The sequence below is a fragment of the Chaetura pelagica genome, unplaced genomic scaffold, assembly GCF_000747805.2.
Source record: "Chaetura pelagica isolate M959 unplaced genomic scaffold, ChaPel_1.0 scaffold177, whole genome shotgun sequence".
In the NCBI taxonomy this organism is placed as follows: domain Eukaryota; kingdom Metazoa; phylum Chordata; class Aves; order Apodiformes; family Apodidae; genus Chaetura; species Chaetura pelagica.
The window spans coordinates 1,344,425-1,364,853 of NW_009953803.1; the positions used below are offsets into that span (position 1 = coordinate 1,344,425).

General features: G+C 51.3%; 1 protein-coding gene across 1 annotated transcript in view; it reads left to right on the forward strand.

The window, feature by feature from the left end:
* The first annotated feature begins 928 nt into the window (after positions 1-928).
* The window catches only part of KCTD16 (potassium channel tetramerization domain containing 16), a 56,758-nt gene continuing 37,257 nt past the window's right edge, over positions 929-20,429 (forward strand). Inside the window, exon 1 of the mRNA XM_010001233.1 lies at positions 929-1,760. Coding sequence (XP_009999535.1) covers positions 929-1,760 — 832 coding nt within the window. The remainder of the gene's footprint in view (positions 1,761-20,429) is intronic.

Genomic DNA, 20,429 nt, shown 5'->3' on the forward strand with positions numbered 1-20,429 from the left:
CCCCGCAGCTCCGTGCGGGGTTTCTGCAAGTCATCCGAGGCGGGGGGTTGGGGGGGGCTGCCCCGCGCCCCTGCCCCGCGCTGCCCGCCCGGTTCCTTCGGGGCTGTTCGGTTGGGATGGATTTCTGTGTTTCCCCGCCCCCATCGTGCTGCGCGTGTCGGGTTTTCTCACCGCCCGCCTCGCTGAACTTTCCCGTGGGTCGGTGCAGCCGCTGAGGTCCCCGCGGATGGAGCTCAGGGCGGCTCTGCCTGCGCTGCCCCTCGCGGGCCCGGGCTCCGGGTGCCTGGCTGTGCTCCCAGCGCCCCGGCCTCCTGCTTTCCCTCCGCAGCAGCTGTGCAGTCACTGCAGCCAAGGTAAGACCTTCTGCCCTCATCTGCATGTCTGCATTAGGTGTTTCTTTAAAGACGAAGTTTGTGTTCTCCTCTAAACGGTGCAGTCGTATCTAGTCCTCCCATTGAGCAGTTCTTGTGAAAGAGAAGCTTAGAACTGTCAAAATAAATGAACAGAGCTGTTTAGCAGGAGCTCCAGCCTGGCTTTCCAAACGGATCTGCTTTCTTGGTTGCAGCTTCTGTGATGGTTGAAAGAGTAATTTGTGCCTTACTTTGTTTTGCCTTCTGACAGACCTGTGAATGACCATGGGCTTGGCTTGACCTTGATTTTGATGGCTTTGTTGGAAGATCTGCTGATGTGGTTGCATTTCTGGAAGTGATTGTTCTCCTGCCTCCCTGGCTTGGGGTTTAAGCCACTTCTGCCACACTGTCACTCATGGACAATTCCCATTTTTGTTTTCAACAAACCTTTTGGCTATTTTGCTTTTCTCCTTTTCCCTTTCCCTCCCTTCCTCCCTAACGCTGGGAGCCTGATTCTGTACTTGGATGTGACTGATTGTCCTGCTGCTTCGTGCTGCTGATTTCTGCTCCAGAGCACAATGGCTCTAAGTGGCAACTGCAGGACTTACCTGCCTGCCCGGGAGCAGGGGACTGGGCTGCCCTCCTTCCCAGAGGTGGTGGAGCTGAACGTGGGTGGCCAGGTTTACTTCACTCGCCACTCCACCTTGGTTGGCACCCCTCACTCCCTGCTCTGGAAAATGTTCACCCCAAAGAGAGACGCAGCCAACGACCTGGCCAAGGACTCCAAGGGAAGGTTCTTTATCGACAGAGATGGTTTCCTTTTCCGCTACATTCTGGACTATCTCAGGGACAAGCAGGTGGTTCTACCCGACCACTTCCCAGAGAAGGGGAGGCTCAGGAGGGAGGCTGAGTACTTCCAGCTCCCAGACCTGGTCAAACTCCTGACTCCTGATGACAACAAGCCAAGCCCCGACGATTATTGCCACAGTGACTACGAGGAGGTGTCCCAGGGCAGCGACACGAGAATCTGCCCCCCCCCGTCGCTGCTGCCGCCCGACCGCAAGTGGGGCTTCATCACCCTCGGGTACCGCGGCTCCTGCACCGTTGGCAGGGAGAGCCAAGCAGATGCCAAGTTCAGGAGGGTCCCGAGGATTTTGGTTTGTGGAAGGATTGCTCTGGTCAAAGAGGTCTTTGGAGAAAGTCTGAATGAAAGCAGAGACCCAGACAGGGCTCCAGAAAGGTACACCTCCAGGTTCTATCTCAAGTTCAAGCACCTGGAGAGGGCGTTTGACATGTTGTCTGAGTGTGGATTCCACATGGTGGCCTGTAACTCCTCGGTGACAGCTTCCTTTGTCAACCAGTACACAGATGACAAGGTCTGGTCCAGCTACACTGAATATGTCTTCTACCGTAAGTACCAGACATTTCCCAGGGAAATGCAACTGCCTGTTTTAAGCTTCTCTCTGCTACTGACTGTCCAGCCCTCCAAGCACGGAGGGCAAATTTCCTTGTGCCTGCTGAGGACCGAGGCTTTGCTGAGCTTCAGTTGAAGCTCTGGAAAGGTGAAACAGGGCTGAGCAGGGTGCTGGGCAGGGGCAGCAGGGGCTGCAGGAGCACCCTGGGGTCCCTGCTGCCCCGGGGGGGCGGGGGGCAAACGCGCTGCGGGGCTGGGGCAGAGCATCTTCGGGTGGGATTCCAGTGACGGGTAATAGCTGCGTGGTAACAGTCGAGCACAGGCAGCCAAGCCATCTGTCAACAAACCTGACACACACACGCACAGAGGGAAGGGAAAAGAGAATCCCCCCCCCCGGCTGCTCCCACAGCCCCCCCGGCACCGCTGTGCTGTGACATGAGGGCTCGGAGTGCGGGAGCCAAGTGCCTGTGCCTTGTTATGCAACACGGCTGTGGAAAACAAACTATCCTCACGATGGGAAGGACCTGCCCTGCTTACTGCAATCACAGCAGATCCCCTCCTGATGTGGTAATTTCAGCTGATGGCTCCGGCAGGCTCATTCACTTCTTAAGTTGATATTCGGGTAGAGGCACTGTTACCAACAGTAACACGAGGGTGATGTTGACTCTGTAATTCTGCAACAGCAAATCCTTCCACAACTACTGTGCTTATATATTTGAGAGGTTCGTGAGGCTGGTTTTCCTCCATTTTCATTTCAAGAGGGTGAAGCAGGGAACATTTCCCTGGTCCTGGATGGGCTTTAGGCAGCTGCTGCTCTGGCCAAGGGCTGTGGGGAAGAGCAGTGCTCTGCCCTGGGTGCTGTGCTCACAGCTGGCAGGCTGGGGCACATGGGGAGCTGACAAAAGTTTTAGGTGGAAGATGGATCAGGAAGGGAATAGTTGGTGTGTGATGCTGCCTTCAGCACCATCTACTCTTGTGTCTGGGCTCAACAGGCAGCTCTAATCTGCTTATGTAAGGATGCTTAAGTTAGCATCCTGAGGAGCCATCTGTATTCTTGACATGCATAGATTTACTTAAAATTAGTTTTCTCACTGGATTTCTTAGCAAAATGGTTCTAAGGTCATGGATCTGCTTATATTCCATATGGTTGATTTTTTGTTATTAGGCTCCTTGTGGTCGAAATCATAGAGTCCTGTACAAGTTACAGGAGGAGAATTAATATAGTTAAAGGAATGCATTAAAAGAAATCTCATTTGCATTCTTATTTAAGACCAGGAAAAAATGTGAGTTCTTTCTGGGCATGATGGTTTGCTAATTGAAGAGAGGATGAAGGTGGGTTTTGCATGAGTTAACAACCAGACTCCTGGTTTTGATATTACTGGAATTTTTACCTTCAAGGATTGCTCCTTGCTGCCATGTCACTCCAGCCTGGCAGGAATAAGGTACCGAGCTGAGAGGTGCCTTACAGGCTTTTGGAGAGTGAAAGTCTATAGTGGGTGTCACAAAATCACTTCTCACCAATGCAGGGAAGGCCCAATCCAGTTAAAGTTCCTGGAAAGACTCTCATACAGCTCAACAGGTTTTGCATTTGGCTCATATCAGCTTTGTGGATTTTGACACGGGTACAGTCTGAAGATGGATTTTTCAAAGGGCCCTTCCCTAAGTAAAAGCTAAAGCAGGGACCATGATGCCAAATCACTCTCTTTAATCTCAGCCCCTGGTGCTGTGTGCTTGCTGGGACAGAGCTGCTGCTGGGCTGCTGAGTTTCTCTGGCCACGTGCTCGGGGCCTGGCTGCCATCAGCTCACCTGAGAGCAGGCACCACCTGTACAGAACTCACCTGGAGCCACAGACGCCCCTTTCCGAAGCTCCTGAGGACATTCCCTTTGGAACTTAGAGGACTGGTAAAACTGACATCTGGCTTTCCAGTGGAACACTGCAACTTCTCTGCAGCTGCCTGGCTGTAATTAGAAGCTGCCAACTGTGCCTGTGTAAGCATTAACTCAGAGCTGTTGTGATCAGGTTAATGGTCCTGAACATGGGAGGTGTCTCAGGCAGATGGTTGGGCAGGCACAGAAGTGGTTTGGTAGCTCCTGCTGCTCCACAGCTGAGGGACCCTTCCGGGTGGGGAAAGGGCCATTGTTTGCAAAGGAGGAAGAGTAGAGGGAGGGACAGCTTTTTGATACACCAGATACTTTCTGTCCTCCTTACCCAGAAGGTAAACCTGTGGTTGGCATGAAGATACAGAACATTCTTCGTGTGCAAATCCTTTTGAAAGCAGCTCTGGTGGCCGGCGGGGGGGGGAAGCTGGGGGTGTGGGAGCTGGGGGTGTGGGAGCTGGGGGTGTGGGAGCTGGGCAGCTGCTCACATGGGCACAGTGTGTGCTGCTACCAGCGCTGCACCATCAACACTGCATGAGGTTTTCTCCCCCTGTCCCCAGGTAGGTGCTATTAAGGCTAATGGGAGGTCCAGGGTCCCTGTGGAGCTGTTCCCGAAAGGCAGGGCAGGCAGAGCCCGGCGCAGCAGAGCTGCAGCTGTGCTGAGTGGGTGGCAGGATGGGCTGCAGAGCACTCAGGATGACAGTGCAATCCTGGGAGAGCAGCCGGGCTCCAGCACAGCCCCAAGCAGGCCAGTGCAGAGCAGGGTTTGGGGACAGGCTGGGAGGGTCCTGAGAGCCCGAATGGGGGGACAGGACTGACAGCCCAGCTCCTGCTCACCCCTGGGCTAGGAGTTAAGGGTGTCAGGTTCTGCTCGTGCATTTTCCTTCTCTGATGTCAAAGGTGTTTATAGAAGTTTTATACCGGCTAAGGTTGGATTTCTGACTTGGTTTTGTGGAGTTTTCCCCCTCCTTCTGTTGTTTTGATGATCAGGAAGTAAAACCTCATCTTCAAACTCTCTCGTTTCTGGGAAGGGTGATAGCCTGTGCTTGGATCTTCATTTTTAAATGTTTTCAACACTTAGAGTGGGATGAATCAAAAATGTGCACTTGAACATCTGTGAGTTGCTGTGGCAGGGGCTGGGGTGGTGCAGCATATGGGCTGGCTCAGCCCTTTGTAGCCTGGCCCCGTTCCTGCCTTGGCAGCTCAGCCCTCACCTCCCCTCTTAACCTACCAAGCAGCCCCTCCTGCCTGCTCTGCCCTGGCAGGTGGACGCTGTGGTTGCTGGAAGGACAATATCACAGGTTGGAAGCAGAGAGGGCTGGAGCCTCAGGCAGCAGGTCAGCAACACGGCAGGTCGTGTGGCTGTGTCTGCTGAGCAGTGGGGAGCAGGGGGACGTGGCAATGGGATGGGGAGGGGAGAAACTCCTTGGCAGACCCTGAGTGCAGATCACTATTGCCCAAGCCCCGCGATGTCACATCCCTTGTCTCTGCTTGTCAGGGCTCTCAGAGCACCTTGACCCCGATTTATCACCCCTGCTTTCCCCCCTGTGGCTCCCACAGAGCTGTGGTTAGTGCTGCCAAGGAGCAGGGCTGGCACCACAAAGAGCTGCTTGTCCTCTGCTCACCTGGAGCAACAAAGCTGGGGGAGAGGAGAGCTGCTAGGCAAGGAGGAACAAATATAGAGGAACAGATGGAGGAAAAGGAGAGAAATATCACACATGATCTGGAGAGAAAGAGCTAGGGGAAAGATGAGGGTACTGAGAACTGCATGGAGACACAGTGAGGGAGGGTTTGTTAGATTCATCAAGCCTTCAGTTTGACCCCAATGTTGTCCCACAAGGAGCAGGCAGAGAGGGGTGGGCAAATGGTCCTTCAGGTTTAGCAGCAGAAAAGAATATGGGGCTCTAGACAGACAACTGTCCTTGCCCTTCCTAGGGCTCTGTTTCAAGGCACAAGAGAATCAGGACAATGCTCCGATTTGCTCAAGCCTTGCCTTGTGCTGGCCCCTTCCTCTCTGCACACGTGGGGCAGCTCAAGCACCTGCAGGTGCTCCAAGGAAACTGTGGATGTTCCTGGCACTGTACCTCTGAAAGTCAGGCTTTCATTAACAAGGCTCTGCCTCCTGAAGGTGTGCTGGCTGCTCTCACTCCAGGGACAGCTGTGAATTGTGGCCTCCTCACCTTTCTCTTTGGAGAAGGTGCTTGCTGGGTGTGCTTTTCCCTTGCTGGTGGGAGGCTGGTGTGCAGAGAAGTTTGTGAAGGTTTCAGGTTATCCTGGGTTAAACAGATGATTCCCCTGGGGTGGGCTGTGCAGGAGGAAGAGAAATCGTGTGGCTGTGTCTGCTGAGCAGTGGGGAGCAGGGGGACGTGGCAGGGGGATGGGGAGGGGAGAAACTCCTTGGCAGACCCTGAGTGCAGATCACTATTGCCCAAGCCCCGCGATGTCACATCCCTTGTCTCTGCTTGTCAGGGCTCTCAGAGCACCTTGACCCCGATTTATCACCCCTGCTTTCCCCCCTGTGGCTCCCACAGAGCTGTGGTTAGTGCTGCCAAGGAGCAGGGCTGGCACCACAAAGAGCTGCTTGTCCTCTGCTCACCTGGAGCAACAAAGCTGGGGGAGAGGAGAGCTGCTAGGCAAGGAGGAACAAATATAGAGGAACAGATGGAGGAAAAGGAGAGAAATATCACACATGATCTGGAGAGAAAGAGCTAGGGGAAAGATGAGGGTACTGAGAACTGCATGGAGACACAGTGAGGGAGGGTTTGTTAGATTCATCAAGCCTTCAGTTTGACCCCAATGTTGTCCCACAAGGAGCAGGCAGAGAGGGGTGGGCAAATGGTCCTTCAGGTTTAGCAGCAGAAAAGAATATGGGGCTCTAGACAGACAACTGTCCTTGCCCTTCCTAGGGCTCTGTTTCAAGGCACAAGAGAATCAGGACAATGCTCCGATTTGCTCAAGCCTTGCCTTGTGCTGGCCCCTTCCTCTCTGCACATGTGGGGCAGCTCAAGCACCTGCAGGTGCTCCAAGGAAACTGTGGATGTTCCTGGCACTGTACCTCTGAAAGTCAGGCTTTCATTAACAAGGCTCTGCCTCCTGGACGTGTGCTGGCTGCTCTCACTCCAGGGACAGCTGTGAATTGTGGCCTCCTCACCTTTCTCTTTGGAGAAGGTGCTTGCTGGGTGTGCTTTTCCCTTGCTGGTGGGAGGCTGGTGTGCAGAGAAGTTTGTGAAGGTTTCAGGTTATCCTGGGTTAAACAGATGATTCCCCTGGGGTGGGCTGTGCAGGTGGACGAGAAATCCCAGTGAAACCCTCTGTGAATGTGCTCCAAAGGCCAGTCATTGGACACGTGTCTCTGGGATGATCCTGGTGTCCTTTATACAAGATGATGCACTTGGGATTCATGCAGCCAGCTGCGACCTGTCACTTGGTATGTGTGAGCAGAGCTAAAAGATCCCATCGTGGTGCACCTGTCACTGACTCAGAAATCAATCCTGTGGTAAAAATTTGATTCACACGACTCAACAGGCTTGCACAGTGACACCCCCAGCTCCACTGTCAGGTGGGTTAGATGGGGAAGAGGAATATCACCTGTTCTCCCCTCTCTTTAAAATGACACTCACATGTGTTCTAGTAGTTGGTTCTATCTGGTTTAAAATCTCTGAAGATCAAAATGACCCAAAAGATAACAAAATAAAGTCTAATCCATTGAATATTGTGAGCTTCCTTTCCTGTTGAGAGGAGATGTTTCTGTGTCCAGGTAATTTTTGTCACCATCAGTGAATCTGGTCCCTCTTGCCAAGCACAACTCTCAGTCAGGAGGACAATGATCTGCATGGAGAGGGACTGTGACCAGCCAAGCCTGCTTCATGGCAGCATCCATGGTGTAGTCATGGCAGAAGGACCTTGCTTCTGGCTTTTTTGGTCAGACTTGAGTTATGGTTCATTTTTTCCTTGTTTGGCATTGCAGACTGAAAAGCCTGTAGAGTTTGTTGGTTTGATAGGAGTTATTCCATAGAGGAAAAACACTATTACCTATCAGAAACCAATAGTGTCAAATTTGATTGTTAGATCAGTATAAAAGTCTCCAGCTTAATGGATAAGTAAAAATTGGTAGAAAAAAAGTTGGTTGGATAGAGGACTCTGAGTTATTCCAACAATGTAGGGACAGTGATGATCAGGAACTGGCAAGGGTGGCTGTTGGGCACTGACTTCTGCCTGGTGCTCACAGCTTGGCTGGGTCTTTCGTAGCCCCTTGGATGGGATCTTCATTAGTTTGAATGTTTCAGATTGATGTTCAGCACGAGTGCACAGATCATTACCTTGCTGCTCCAAAACACCACTTGGTGATGAAAATCCTGCTCCTGTCACAGCCCCCACAGAGCAGCTGGACAGATCCCCACAGAGAAGACACCTCCCCTGTGCCCTGGAGGCCTCTGGATGGGAGGAGGTTCCTGCCAGAGGTGGTGGGGTGGGTTTTGCCTTCTCTCTCTGTCCCAGCTGGCAGGAGGGCTGTGTTTGCTTTGGGCAGTGCTGGTACTGGGGTGGGGGCAATGGAAATACTGGTGCAGGGGGCTGTGGTGCAGGGCCTGGCCAGGGACACAGGTGGCTCCATGTCCCCACAGCTCCTACCCACCAGTGCTGCTGCTGTGGGATCAACAGGCACGGGCTGGATGCAGAGCCCCACCTGAGCAGTGATCTGTGATCCAGAAAGAGCCTGTAGTGACTCAGGGATTAACCACGGAGGGCACTTAGGGAAAAAATGAGGGGGGAAAAATCAATGTTTTAAACTGCAGTCTCCAGCTGGATGTTTTCCAGGAAGAACGAGCACGAGGCCCCACAGCACCACATCAGCTGAATGATCAGAGGAGGGTTTTGCTGTAATAAAAGTAGGTGTGTGCCAGTGGGACACTCCCCACTGGTGTCCTGGAGGTGTGGGAGCAGGGGATGCTCTGCCTGCTGCCCTGGGATGGCAGAGCCCCAGGGGGAAGTGGTCCAGGGTCCTGGGCTGCTCTGCAGGGTGGCATGGAATGGATCCCAGCAGCCCCTTCCCTGCAGCTTGACCCAGCCTGGGATGGGCCTGAGCCAACATCTGCTGGAACCTGGTTGAGGTTCTTCTGAAAACAAAATCAGAAAGAGCAAAGGAGAGTAAATAAGAAAACACAGCACAGCTATTTGCCACCCAGTGAGTATCAGCAACATATTGCACACACAGACAAACACTTCCCTGCAGCAGGTTGAGGTTTTTTCCTCCAGCCATCCTGGATTTGTTTAGATTTGTAACCACAACATTTTCTCAGTTCCTTCGCCCTTTTTTCAGCTTTTCAAGTTCAAGGCTAACATGCAGGAAATATGGAGAGAAGAGGCAAAATCTAAGTTACCTCTTTGCAAGGAGCAGGAATAACTGTTTTTGAAGCTTGCTCAAAACAGGTGTTTTTTTTTTGTAAAAGAAGAAGACAGGCTGAAGTGATTGAGACTTGGCAGAATTGCTTGAATTGTCACTAAGGTGCAGTGGTGGATGTGCTGGCCAGTCCACAGAGCCCTGCTCCAGGGATTTCCCCCTGCTCCCCTCAAAAGCTGTGCTCCAGCTCATGCTGGAATCCCATAAAACACTGCTGCATTCTTTGGGCTCCTCATGTTGGCCCAAGTGCTTCAGGAGTGGAGCTCAGCCTCAAGCCTGATGCAAGGGAGGGTGTTATTGGGATGGTTTGGGAAGTGCTGCACACCTGCAGTGCCTCAAGTCCACGGGTCTGGTGGGCAACATGCCCTGGGGAAGCTCAGTCAGGAGGTGACATCTCCCTCCACTGTGCAGGGCAGGAGGCTGCTGGGCTTTCTGTGCTGGTGGTCCTTGCTGAGGCCCTGCTGGGAGCTCTGGACTTCTCTTTTGGACTGCAGGCTCCTTGGTTTTATCTCTGCTAGGAGGATCTGGGGAGACAAAATGGAGAATGAGCAGCAGTTTGCTGGGCATCAGTGCCAGGCAGGCTGGGTTCCTTTTTATTATTCCTTTTTCCCCAAATTATCTTGTTAAATTAGTGTTCTAATAATGTTTTAAGGAAAGCATGAATTGTGAGGATACTTTTTACATGTCAGGAGCTGGGTAGAAGCTTTGCTGAAATACCCATAAATAGAAACTGCTTGACTAGAGTGTGATTCTCTGGACCCTCAGCCGTGTGAAATGCCTCTCCCCCCTGAGCCCTGTGCTGCTGGGAGCCTCTGCTGCTGGAGCAACTGAGGAGGCTGGTTCATAAATCACCAGTGGGAACAATTTTCCAGTGCCGTGTCTGAATCTACTAACAAAGTGATTAGTGATTTATAGGAGTTCATTGATTACCTGCTCAGGCAGCTAAAAAATTCGTCTACTGAAAATATAGTGAGGAGAGCCCTGGCTGTCCTGGCTGGCCATCCATCCCAAACCTGGGAAACAAACTCCTCCAAGTCTGTAAGGGAAAATCTCTCCAGCTGTGCTGGAGTGCCTGTGTCCAGGCATTGGGCTCTGGAGTCTGTTGGGAAAAGATACAACAGTCCCAAACCTTCAATTTCAAACAGGAAAACAAACCCAAGTTTTGGTGTGTGCTTCTAGAAGGACAGAATTGTGTTTGGGGGAGCAGCAGTCTGGGGAACAGCCCCATCCTCTCTGCAGGCTGGGGCTGGGATTGGGAATGGAGACCCAGGGCTGCTTTTTGGGCATTAGTCTCTGGCAGGGCCTGAAAGCCAAATTTAAACAAAAAAAGTATTTCTCTGCATTTTTTGGAGGAGACTCATTTCAAGACTTCAGATTGAATTTCCATCAAACTGAATCAGAGTGTATTTTTACACCAGAATTAAATCAGGCTGAAATATAACCCAGTGGAACATGCTGATTTTGACTGAATTTTGCACTTTAAATATTCTCAAAGCCAAAAACTCAGAGCAAAGCTTGAGTGAGCAAAAAGCATGCCATCAGAGAGCTCCAAAACATGTTTATTTGGGCTCCTACAAAGGGAATTTTACTGATTTCTTCTCAGCTCAGAGTTTTCACTGGTACTGTGGGCAAGCCCAACATTTTGTTCCACAAAGGACCAGAGGGATCACAGAGACTAATCCTGACAGTGGGGAGTGAAAACGACTTGTTGCCAATGTACTGTTTGTGTGCTCATAGGAAATGTGATTGGTCATCACCAGTGAAACTGAGTATATCACCTGTATCACTAATGGATGCTTCCATGGGCAGCTGGAGCAGCTTTCCCTGGCAGCCTTGGGCAGCAGGGCAGGGGGCTGGGGCTGCTGGGCAGTGGAGAACCTTCACTGCAGATCTAACCCCCCGGGCTGATAACATGCAAAAATCAGCAAGGAGGAGCTTAGTGGGTTGCTGGTTACTTTAGAAGTATGTTGGCTTTGGTTTTCTTTGGTCTGCACTCTTGGTTTGTAGGTGGTCAGCAGAGCCAGCTGAGGGAGCTGGTCCTGCAGGTGCTGTTCCTTTGGTTTGGTGTTGCAGCATCATTGTGGGGGGCAAGGAATCAGCCCTGCTCCTTGGGGACTGAGGGGGGAACCCTGCTTCTGAATTCATGGCCCAAGAGTGCTTAGCAGTAATATTTATTTTATGCATAAATAATACTATTTATTATAATGTTCTCTTTATTGCTGATGTTGGTAGCTGTGTGTTGTGTTTATAGGCAGAGGAGTAAATACAAAGAGCTGAGGTGGATGATGAAAGCCCTGCTGAGCCCAGCTGAGCTGCAGAGCTGCCCCAGGGGCAGACCTGCCTGAGCCCTTCCTGCAGCACATCATCCTGCTCTGGCTTGTGAGTGCTCCCTGGGGGAGTGGCTGATTGGAGAGGTTTGCTATGGAGCAGATCTCCCTGCTTGGCACATGATGTGTGCAAGGTGCCTGGTGTCAGTGCAGCTGGGCTTTCTGAGGAGGTCACTGTTGGAAATATGTTGCTGGCAATTTCTTGAAAGTTGGGTTCCTTTTGTCTCATTGGTCTGACCCTGCCATGCTGCAACCTGCTTTCTTCTGCCTGATTCACCTCTCTCACTCCTGCCCCATGTGGGTAGAGAGACTTTCTCTCAATCCTGCCATCACCTTTTGAACCACCCAAGTTGAGGTTAGAGAGGTTTTGTACCCATGGCTTGACTGGATTCCTTCATTCTCTTGGATGTTGCTTCACCTAAACCACGTACAGCCCAAGGGTGTCTTTACTTTCCCCAGTGAAGCCACAATTACCAAGATGCAAAAGCCTGCATTTCTTACCTGGGGGAGAGCAGTTTCTGGGTATTCTGGATTTCACTCATTTGTGAGCATTCAGGAGAACAAACCCTCTTTTCTCCCCAGTCAATGCACTTATATTACATGAGGAATAAATCATTCCCTTCCTTCAACTCAGAGCCTGCAGACAGAAAGCTGGGCTGCCTTACTTCAGGTAGACAAAGAATATTTAAACAAGGATGCTGATAAAAATGCTTTCACTGGTACAGATTTGATTAAAGAACCTGTTGCTTTAAGAGTCCTGTAGGTGAAGGCAGAAGCCAAAAGACACTGTTTCTTGCAGAGCAATTGAGAAGTTGGTTTAAGTTTGGTTTGAGGGAAGAGTTTCCACAACTTGGTGACATCTGCATTGCTGGGGAGAGTTCAGGTCCCTCCTGTGGACTCACCAGCTCCTCTGCTGCAGACCCCAGGGGGGCTTTTTCCTAAGGCCAGTTCACCTCTGCCAACCCGGGCAAGGATGCTTCTGATTTCAGAAGTCAAATTAATGTTTTCTGATGTTATGGTAAAGATTAACTTTTAGTAGCAATAGTATTTGCCCTGTGCACTGGTTTTGATGTCCTTCACGATGGAAATAGAGAAATACAATAACCTCCCTCCCAGAAGGACAGTATTGTCACATTATTTGGACTTAAAATAGAAATGGATGTCACAAGTATTTTTTTCCTGGTTTATATCTGTTAGTTGGTTTGAAATTTTTTTTTGCCTGCAGGATGGGCAGTGCATACAAATTAACCTGCCTCCCAAAGATAAACCAGGGTGTCCCAGGTATGGGATTGGGCAGCCCAGGCAGTTTGCATCCCATGGAGACTTAGCAGATCAATGGGAGGCCATTAATGAGGAGAAATCCAGCCTGCTCTGACTTGCTTCTACTTCTAAATCTTCAAAATACTTGACTTGTACCTAGGAAATGCCAGTATTTACTTTATAAGTATTTTCTGGGTTTAAGAGATCAGCATAAGCTTTCCTATGCTGAAACTCAAAGGACTGGAAAACAGGGTCCCTTTGCCACTCTTACCAGCAGCACCCACGTGCTCCCAGCTGGGCTGGCAGGTGGTGGAGCAGCAGCCACGTCCTGTTCCGTGGGCAGGTAGTGGGTTGGCTGTGGTGGCACCAAGGTCTGAGTTTGTGCATCCACAGTCCAGGAGCCCTGGGGGTCAGGGAAGTGTCTCTGCAGGAGCAGCCCCTGTAGTAGATAAATTATTTCAGGGAAACATTGCACATAGATTTCTTGGGGAACAGAACTTAATTAAATTTTGTGAACATGCCCACATAGTTCCATTGATCAGGAAAAAATGGATATGTGCTACATCTGTCAGATTTACTCTCTGGAGAGAGTTTTGCCTTCCTCCCCTCCCTCAGCTTCATTCACTTTATACCCTGCAGTGGTAAGGGAACACATTTCTGGTTTTCTTTCATGAAGAAATTGATCCTAAGAAGCACAGGACATGATGTATGGTTTGCAACTCTACAATATTGCTAAGCAAAAACAAATCACTGAAGAAGGCCGGGCAGATATTACATTAATTTCCATTTTAAAATGGATTTTTTTCCCACTAGGACCAATAAAAATCATGCCAAGGCTTTCAACTGCCTCGCTAGTAATAATTAGTTAAAAGATGGTATAAGTCTTGCTAGGCTAATTTAACAGGGTAGGGTTTTTTAGACACTTCACAAGAATTATTATTTTTTTTGCCATTGAATTCAAACTCATCCCTGAATTCACAATCCAACCTCTCTGGGTCTGGCTGGGATCTCAGTGGCTCTTCTTTGGTCCATCACAGAGACCAGCAAAATCCCTTGAGGTGACGTGGCTGGTGCCTGGCAGGGGTGCAGAAGGACCAGACAGGCACAGCCACCCCCGTGGCTCAACAAAGAGCTTTGGGGTGGTGCCAGGGGACCTGAACCTCATCCCAGCACTGATGGATCTGCCTTCTGGAAGGGCCTGGCTGGGGCTGCCAGCTCTGCAGGCTGCAGAACGTGCTGCTGGTGCTGGGAACAACATTTATCCCGCGAGAACCCGGAGAATTCTTCTCTGTTTATTTTTCAGTCTCCGTTTGTCCAACACAAATTGCCATTTGCTGTGAGAGCTGTTCCTGGAGGGCCCCTGAGGGCCTGGACCCCTGGGCAGGAGGGTGTGGGGTTGTTCAGCTCCCCCAGCACCCAGGGAGCTGCGGGGGCTGCGGCCTCTCCTGCAGCGCGGGCTTGGCACGGCGGTGCAGCAGGGAACAGATGGTGTCAGGATTTTAACTTATGCTTATGAGATGCAGATGGTCCACGGAGTGAACTTGTACCCCGGTTATTTTTATTTCGAACAGATTAGAAACAAATTACTTTTTTGACTCTTGTTGTTATTGCTCGACTTGACAGTTTCCCTTCCCCTGTCAGGGTGTGTGTTCACGTGTGTCTCTGCACCTGGGCAAGTCTTCTCAGAATCTCTTGCCCTTGTAACTTGAGGTTGAAAACAGCACCATTTTTGTCTATTTCTTTCTCCTTTCTCTCTATGTTTACTGTTTCCCCCCAGGGAAACCAGCTAGGTTGCACTGGAATAAATTTGGCTTGACTCCACTTTTACACCACGAAGGATCTGACACTCACTGTCTCATCCCGTTGTGAAATGCAGGGTTATAATTTCATCATAATTGATTCACTTATTTAATCTTTTACAGAAAAAAACCCTAAAATCTACTGCTACAAATTATTAGTGCCCACCTGAATATTTTGCCCCTAATACATGGTACTAATTTGCATGCACAGATTGTGGTGCTCTGCAGAAAGCACCTGCTACATTTTCCATACTGTTTCTTCTGCCCCTGTGACATCCTCAGGGGAAGGTCCAGGCAGGTCTCTTGGGTGCCAGCCTTGTTTCTGCTTTGGCTCCTGCCTGCTGGGGCTGCAGCTGGCAGCATCTTCTTGGAGTGGTGAGGCTTGAGGTGCCTCCCTGCTCGTCCCTCTCTGCAGGGTGTTTGCTGTGTGCTGCTGGGCACAGGGAAGCTTGTGCCAGCCTGTGGTGCTGATGTTTAATTTAGAGCCCAGTCCAGAAAGCAGGTGAGTCCCAGTGCCTCCTGCACTTGAAACAAGCTGGAGGTATTTGAGATCTTTAGATTGGGGAAAACAGCCTTTCCCAGGGGTTAAATCATTGAGTTAATGTCTATCCAGCTTACTCCTAACAAGGGAACAGGTTTCTGAGGTCTGACTGTGATCAAGTGACTGGACCAGCAAAAATAAATCTTAGTCTGTTCCCTGTCCTTGGCACATCTCACATGTTCATCCTGGCAGCGTTGGTTGCAGGGAAGGTTTCCACAAAAGACGATGCAAACACGTGGCACGAGGGCAAACCCAGCAGTGGCAGGTGTGGGTAGGCTCGGGTTCATCCCTGCCTCCCTCGTTCCTGCTGTCAGGGTGTGTGTTCACGTGTGTCTCTGCACCTGGGCAAGTCTTCTCAGAATCTCTTGCCCTTGTAACTTGAGGTTGAAAACAGCACCATTTTTGTCTATTTCTTTCTCCTTTCTCTCTATGTTTACTGTTTCCCCCCAGGGAAACCAGCTAGGTTGCACTGGAATAAATTTGGCTTGACTCCACTTTTACACCACGAAGGATCTGACACTCACTGTCTCATCCCGTTGTGAAATGCAGGGTTATAATTTCATCATAATTGATTCACTTATTTAATCTTTTACAGAAAAAAACCCTAAAATCTACTGCTACAAATTATTAGTGCCCACCTGAATATTTTGCCCCTAATACATGCTACTAATTTGCATGCACAGATTGTGGTGCTCTGCAGAAAGCACCTGCTACATTTTCCATACTGTTTCTTCTGCCCCTGTGACATCCTCAGGGGAAGGTCCAGGCAGGTCTCTTGGGTGCCAGCCTTGTTTCTGCTTTGGCTCCTGCCTGCTGGGGCTGCAGCTGGCAGCATCTTCTTGGAGTGGTGAGGCTTGAGGTGCCTCCCTGCTCGTCCCTCTCTGCAGGGTGTTTGCTGTGTGCTGCTGGGCACAGGGAAGCTTGTGCCAGCCTGTGGTGCTGATGTTTAATTTAGAGCCCAGTCCAGAAAGCAGGTGAGTCCCAGTGCCTCCTGCACTTGAAACAAGCTGGAGGTATTTGAGATCTTTAGATTGGGGAAAACAGCCTTTCCCAGGGGTTAAATCATTGAGTTAATGTCTATCCAGCTTACTCCTAACAAGGGAACAGGTTTCTGAGGTCTGACTGTGATCAAGTGACTGGACCAGCAAAAATAAATCTTAGTCTGTTCCCTGTCCTTGGCACATCTCACATGTTCATCCTGGCAGCGTTGGTTGCAGGGAAGGTTTCCACAAAAGACGATGCAAACACGTGGCACGAGGGCAAACCCAGCAGTGGCAGGTGTGGGTAGGCTCGGGTTCATCCCTGCCTCCCTCGTGCCTGCTGCCGTTACTCATTCCTCCCGCACGCAAATGGGCACATCTCCCTGTGCTCCTCCAAGCCCACGGTGTTTGAGGAGACACTGTTCCTGTCCTTCCCGCTCAGCAGGGCTGGGAGCCGCTTTCCTGCTGCAGGGACACGGCACCCAGGGACCCTGTACCCCCAGTACAGCTCGGGGTTGGGCTGGGGGCACCCCAGCAGACCCGAGTGCTTCTGGAGCACATCCCACAGGCTGCAGGCCGCCTCGTCCCTGCCGGGCACGTCCCCTCCTGCTGGGGTGGCCCTGCTGACGCAGAAAAGGCTTTTGGGATCCCCTGCAGTGCAAAAAACCTGCCCTCCCACCTATTTCTGATAATTAGCATGTTCCATAATTATCCTGGATGAGATGGCAGAGGCCATGCAGGCCCTGCTGGATCAGGTGGGTTTCCCAGGAGCGCAGCACCCCCGGCCTCTGCCCTGCGCCTCCCTGTGCCCAAATCCCAACGGGAATAAGGTGAAGGGGAGGGGGGCAGTAATGAATGTGTCAGGGGCAAAACATTTCACGACTGTACAGGAGAGCACCTGGCTCCACGGCAGCCCCCAGCTGCCTCCTGGCTTTGGCCAAGGTGGTTTTTCCCTGGGTACCTGCAGAGGAGGGCGCGGGAGGCAGCCCGAGGCGCCTGCCCTGCTCCTGCCAGCCCCCAGCTCCTCCAGGCACAGAGCTGGGGCAGTTTGTGGTGCTGCTGCTGAACGAGGGGATCACAGAGCTCTGAAATATTAACTTCTTGCGCTTTATGCTATGTTTGAAATATTGCCTTCAAAACCACAGCCCCCCTGGTCCGTGGGATAGGAAGAGGGCTCCCCCGGGATGCACAGCAGTGAGGAGCCCATCTCCCCAGCCCTGGGGTCTGCCCACTGGTGGCTGGGTCCCAGCTGCAGGGAGCAGCTCCTGGCTTTACAGTGTCCCTTTTCCCTGGGGGGAGCCCTGGGGACCATCCCCCAGTGGCACGTCCCTGTGGGACTGCGCGTCGGTGGCCGCTCTGCCGTGGGCTTTGCTGCCACCCGCTCTTACCCAGACAGGTGAAGCTGTTTCCAAGCTGTCACCAAGCTGTCTGCTGGCACAGCCTGGCACGGGGATGCTTCCTCCTTGCCAACCGTGTCCCACGTCCCCTCAGCACCTGTCCCAGCTCCTGCCCGTCCCTGCCAGCCCTGCCTGCAGGATCAGCATCCCACACGGACCGTCCCACGCTCCACTCTGCCCACATCCCTGGGGCTTCAAACCAAACCAGGGCCTGGAATCCGCTTCAGTGCGTCTGCTGACGTTACCCAACCCTCACACCAGTCCCGAGTTCAAACAGCACGTTCCAAGGGTCCACGTGCTGCTTTGTGACATAAACCATTGCTTCGGGGGAGAGAAAAAAGTAACTGTGCCTGAATTTCCTGCACCAGGCCCTGCCAGGTTTCCCCACTGCACAGGGAAACCCAGAACTAAATATCAGTGATGAAGACATTTGCAAGTTCTGTGACCTGGTTTTGAACATATTCCATAAAGAAAAAAGTGAAATTTGATAAGTAAAATACTGGCCAGGATGTGTTTGCTCAGCTGCAGTGACAACTTCAGTGACACACAGTGTTTTTTGTTTGCAGATGCAGCTTTTACAGAGCCATGGCTATAGGACATTAAACATTGTTTGAAAAAGTGATCAGAGGTTTTGTTTGCAATCGTGCTGCAGCTCTTCTCTAAATATTGGAAGCATTTTAAATTGGTTTGTGTTGATAATGGCATTGTAATGCCTTTTCTTGCTTGTACTGATCGTCAGTCCTTTAATGTGCTTATTCCCAAGGGAAGAAGTAACTGAAGAGAACAGATTAAGTTAAACCTTAAAGGATGTTTCGTTAGGGAAAATCATATTTCCTTTAGAGCAGCTTTGCATAAGGCTATTAGATACTTGATTGTTTGTGTTTCTTCCTACTCATGTAAGCAGTGTTCCTGGCTAGAGCTGGTTATCAATTTTCTGACTGCAGGGCATAAGCCCAAATGCATCAACTTGCCTGACCCAAGTGAAGGGTGTTTCCTGAGCCTTGCAGGAAAGGCTGTTCCCACCGTGTCCTCCCCTGACCCCCGCCCTGCCGTCCCACTCCCATCCCCTTCCCCAGGCAGGGCTGTCCCTTGCTGTCCCTCCCAGAGCTGGGGAGGCAGGCTGGGGCCCAGGGACCTCAGCAGACCCTGCGTTTTCAGTTCCAAGCATTTTCTTTTGCTCCTGTTTGCAAGCACAGCGGAGGGGTGCTGTGTGCCGGAGCTCACCATGTGCTCCATCACCTCCTGCCTGCAGTGACACGGGCACTTGGGACAGACAGCTCAGCTCTGAGAAACTCATCAAGACACAGGTTGCCAAAAGCTGTTTGGATGTACAGGAATCACATTTTAACTGAGCTGTTCTGAACACATCCACCCAGATATAAGCTCACCTAAAGCAGTTCCCTGCTGCAGGCCGGGGACACGTCCCAGATGGCCCTGAAGGAGGCTGAACCCCTCTGATGGGCTCTTGGAGATGGCACATACTCATCACGAGGTCCTGAGCAGAAGTGCATAAACTTCTTGGTGCCTGAGGGACCCGGATTGCTGTGCCCACCCACCACCATTATTTACATGATTTCAGTGAGACATTTCCATTATTTTCAGCCTTCAAGCAGAAGTGTCAGTTGGTGTGAATTGCACACGCTGACAGCAACGTCCCAAATTACACCTGTATTTTCTTGACCCTCCCAAATTCACCAGAAATACAGAGCTAGCTTCTACCACCAGGAAGGTTTCCCTGGGCTTGGAACTGCTGTTTAGATACAGGACAATACAAAACCTCATCACCGTTTTCTCCTCACCAGCTCATGACTGGGCACCACTGGCTGCCGAGGCAGGACACCTGGAAATGGGACATGGATTAGCAGGTCTCTAACAGAACACAGAAAGGCCTCTCGATATCCCTGGTGCATTTAGTGCCCCTAGGGAGCCGTGTGGCCCATCCCTGGGTGACAGCCTGGTCCCCAGGAGGTGGGTGGGGACACCAGCCCCTCAGACCTGCCCGGAACTGGCAGCACTGGGACATGGGTGGTCTCTGCTCACGTTCATTGCAATAAGGAACAGGATCAAAATCCCTCACAACCAGTATTTCAGCTGGTCAAAAAATGGCTCATTCGTTCATTTTTATTGATGCTCTGATCTCTGGTGAGAAAATAATTGGCTTAAGCAGCAGAAGCCTCTTCCACTGAGAGTCACTGGAGCTTTGTTCAGTGGGTGACCCCAGAGTCAACAAACAAATATACTCACTTATTTACCAATTATGTGTTAGATACATTAAGCTCTGCAGTATCCAGTTTGCTTTCCACTAATTATTGTGCTGTCTCCTTGCATATGTCTCCACTTGGCTAATTGCAGTTTCCCAAGTTCAGGTTGCAGTGTGAAATTCCAGCAGGTTTGCAGGAGGAGGAGTTGCAGGTTCTGCTGGGAGAACAGGGTGCTTGGGAGCAGTGCAGGTACCCGTGTCTGTAGTGAGGTCACATTTATCTCTGCTGTGCACAGGACAGTAACATTCTGCATCTCAGCGAGGCTGGGCTGGGAGGGGAGGCTGGACCTGAGCTCTTCAGTTCCCCTCCCAGCTCCTCGGGAAGTCAGTGCTCCCAGAGCCAGGGATGGTGCTGAACACCCCGAGCTCCGGGCGCGGTGAAGTGATGTGAACTGAGTGCAGCCCTGGCGGGGAATGAGTTGTCTGCTAAAAATAAGTGTCTTCAGTTCCTACAGTGATGTAGTTTTGATAAATGCTTCAGCCTTGCACTTGTTTGGCAGCAGGACAGCATCCCTGTGTGCTACGGCAGCTCCTAAACCACAGGTGACTACAGGAGTTTATTGTAACCTGCGGGTTCTAATCTGAGGGTCACACCCCTTGCTAGTGATGAGCCCATGGACACCTCTTCATTGGGAACAGCCCCTTCCACCACTTGCAGCCCAACTTGGTCTATTGGGCACAGCTGAGGTGACCGGAGCCTCTTTCCTGGGGGGGCTGCACTGCTGGAGCAGCTGAGGGTGGGACTGGAGCTCTGGGGGGGCTGAGGGTGGGACTGGAGCTCTGGGGGGCTGGGACTGCAGCTCTGGGGGGGCTGGGGGTGGGAC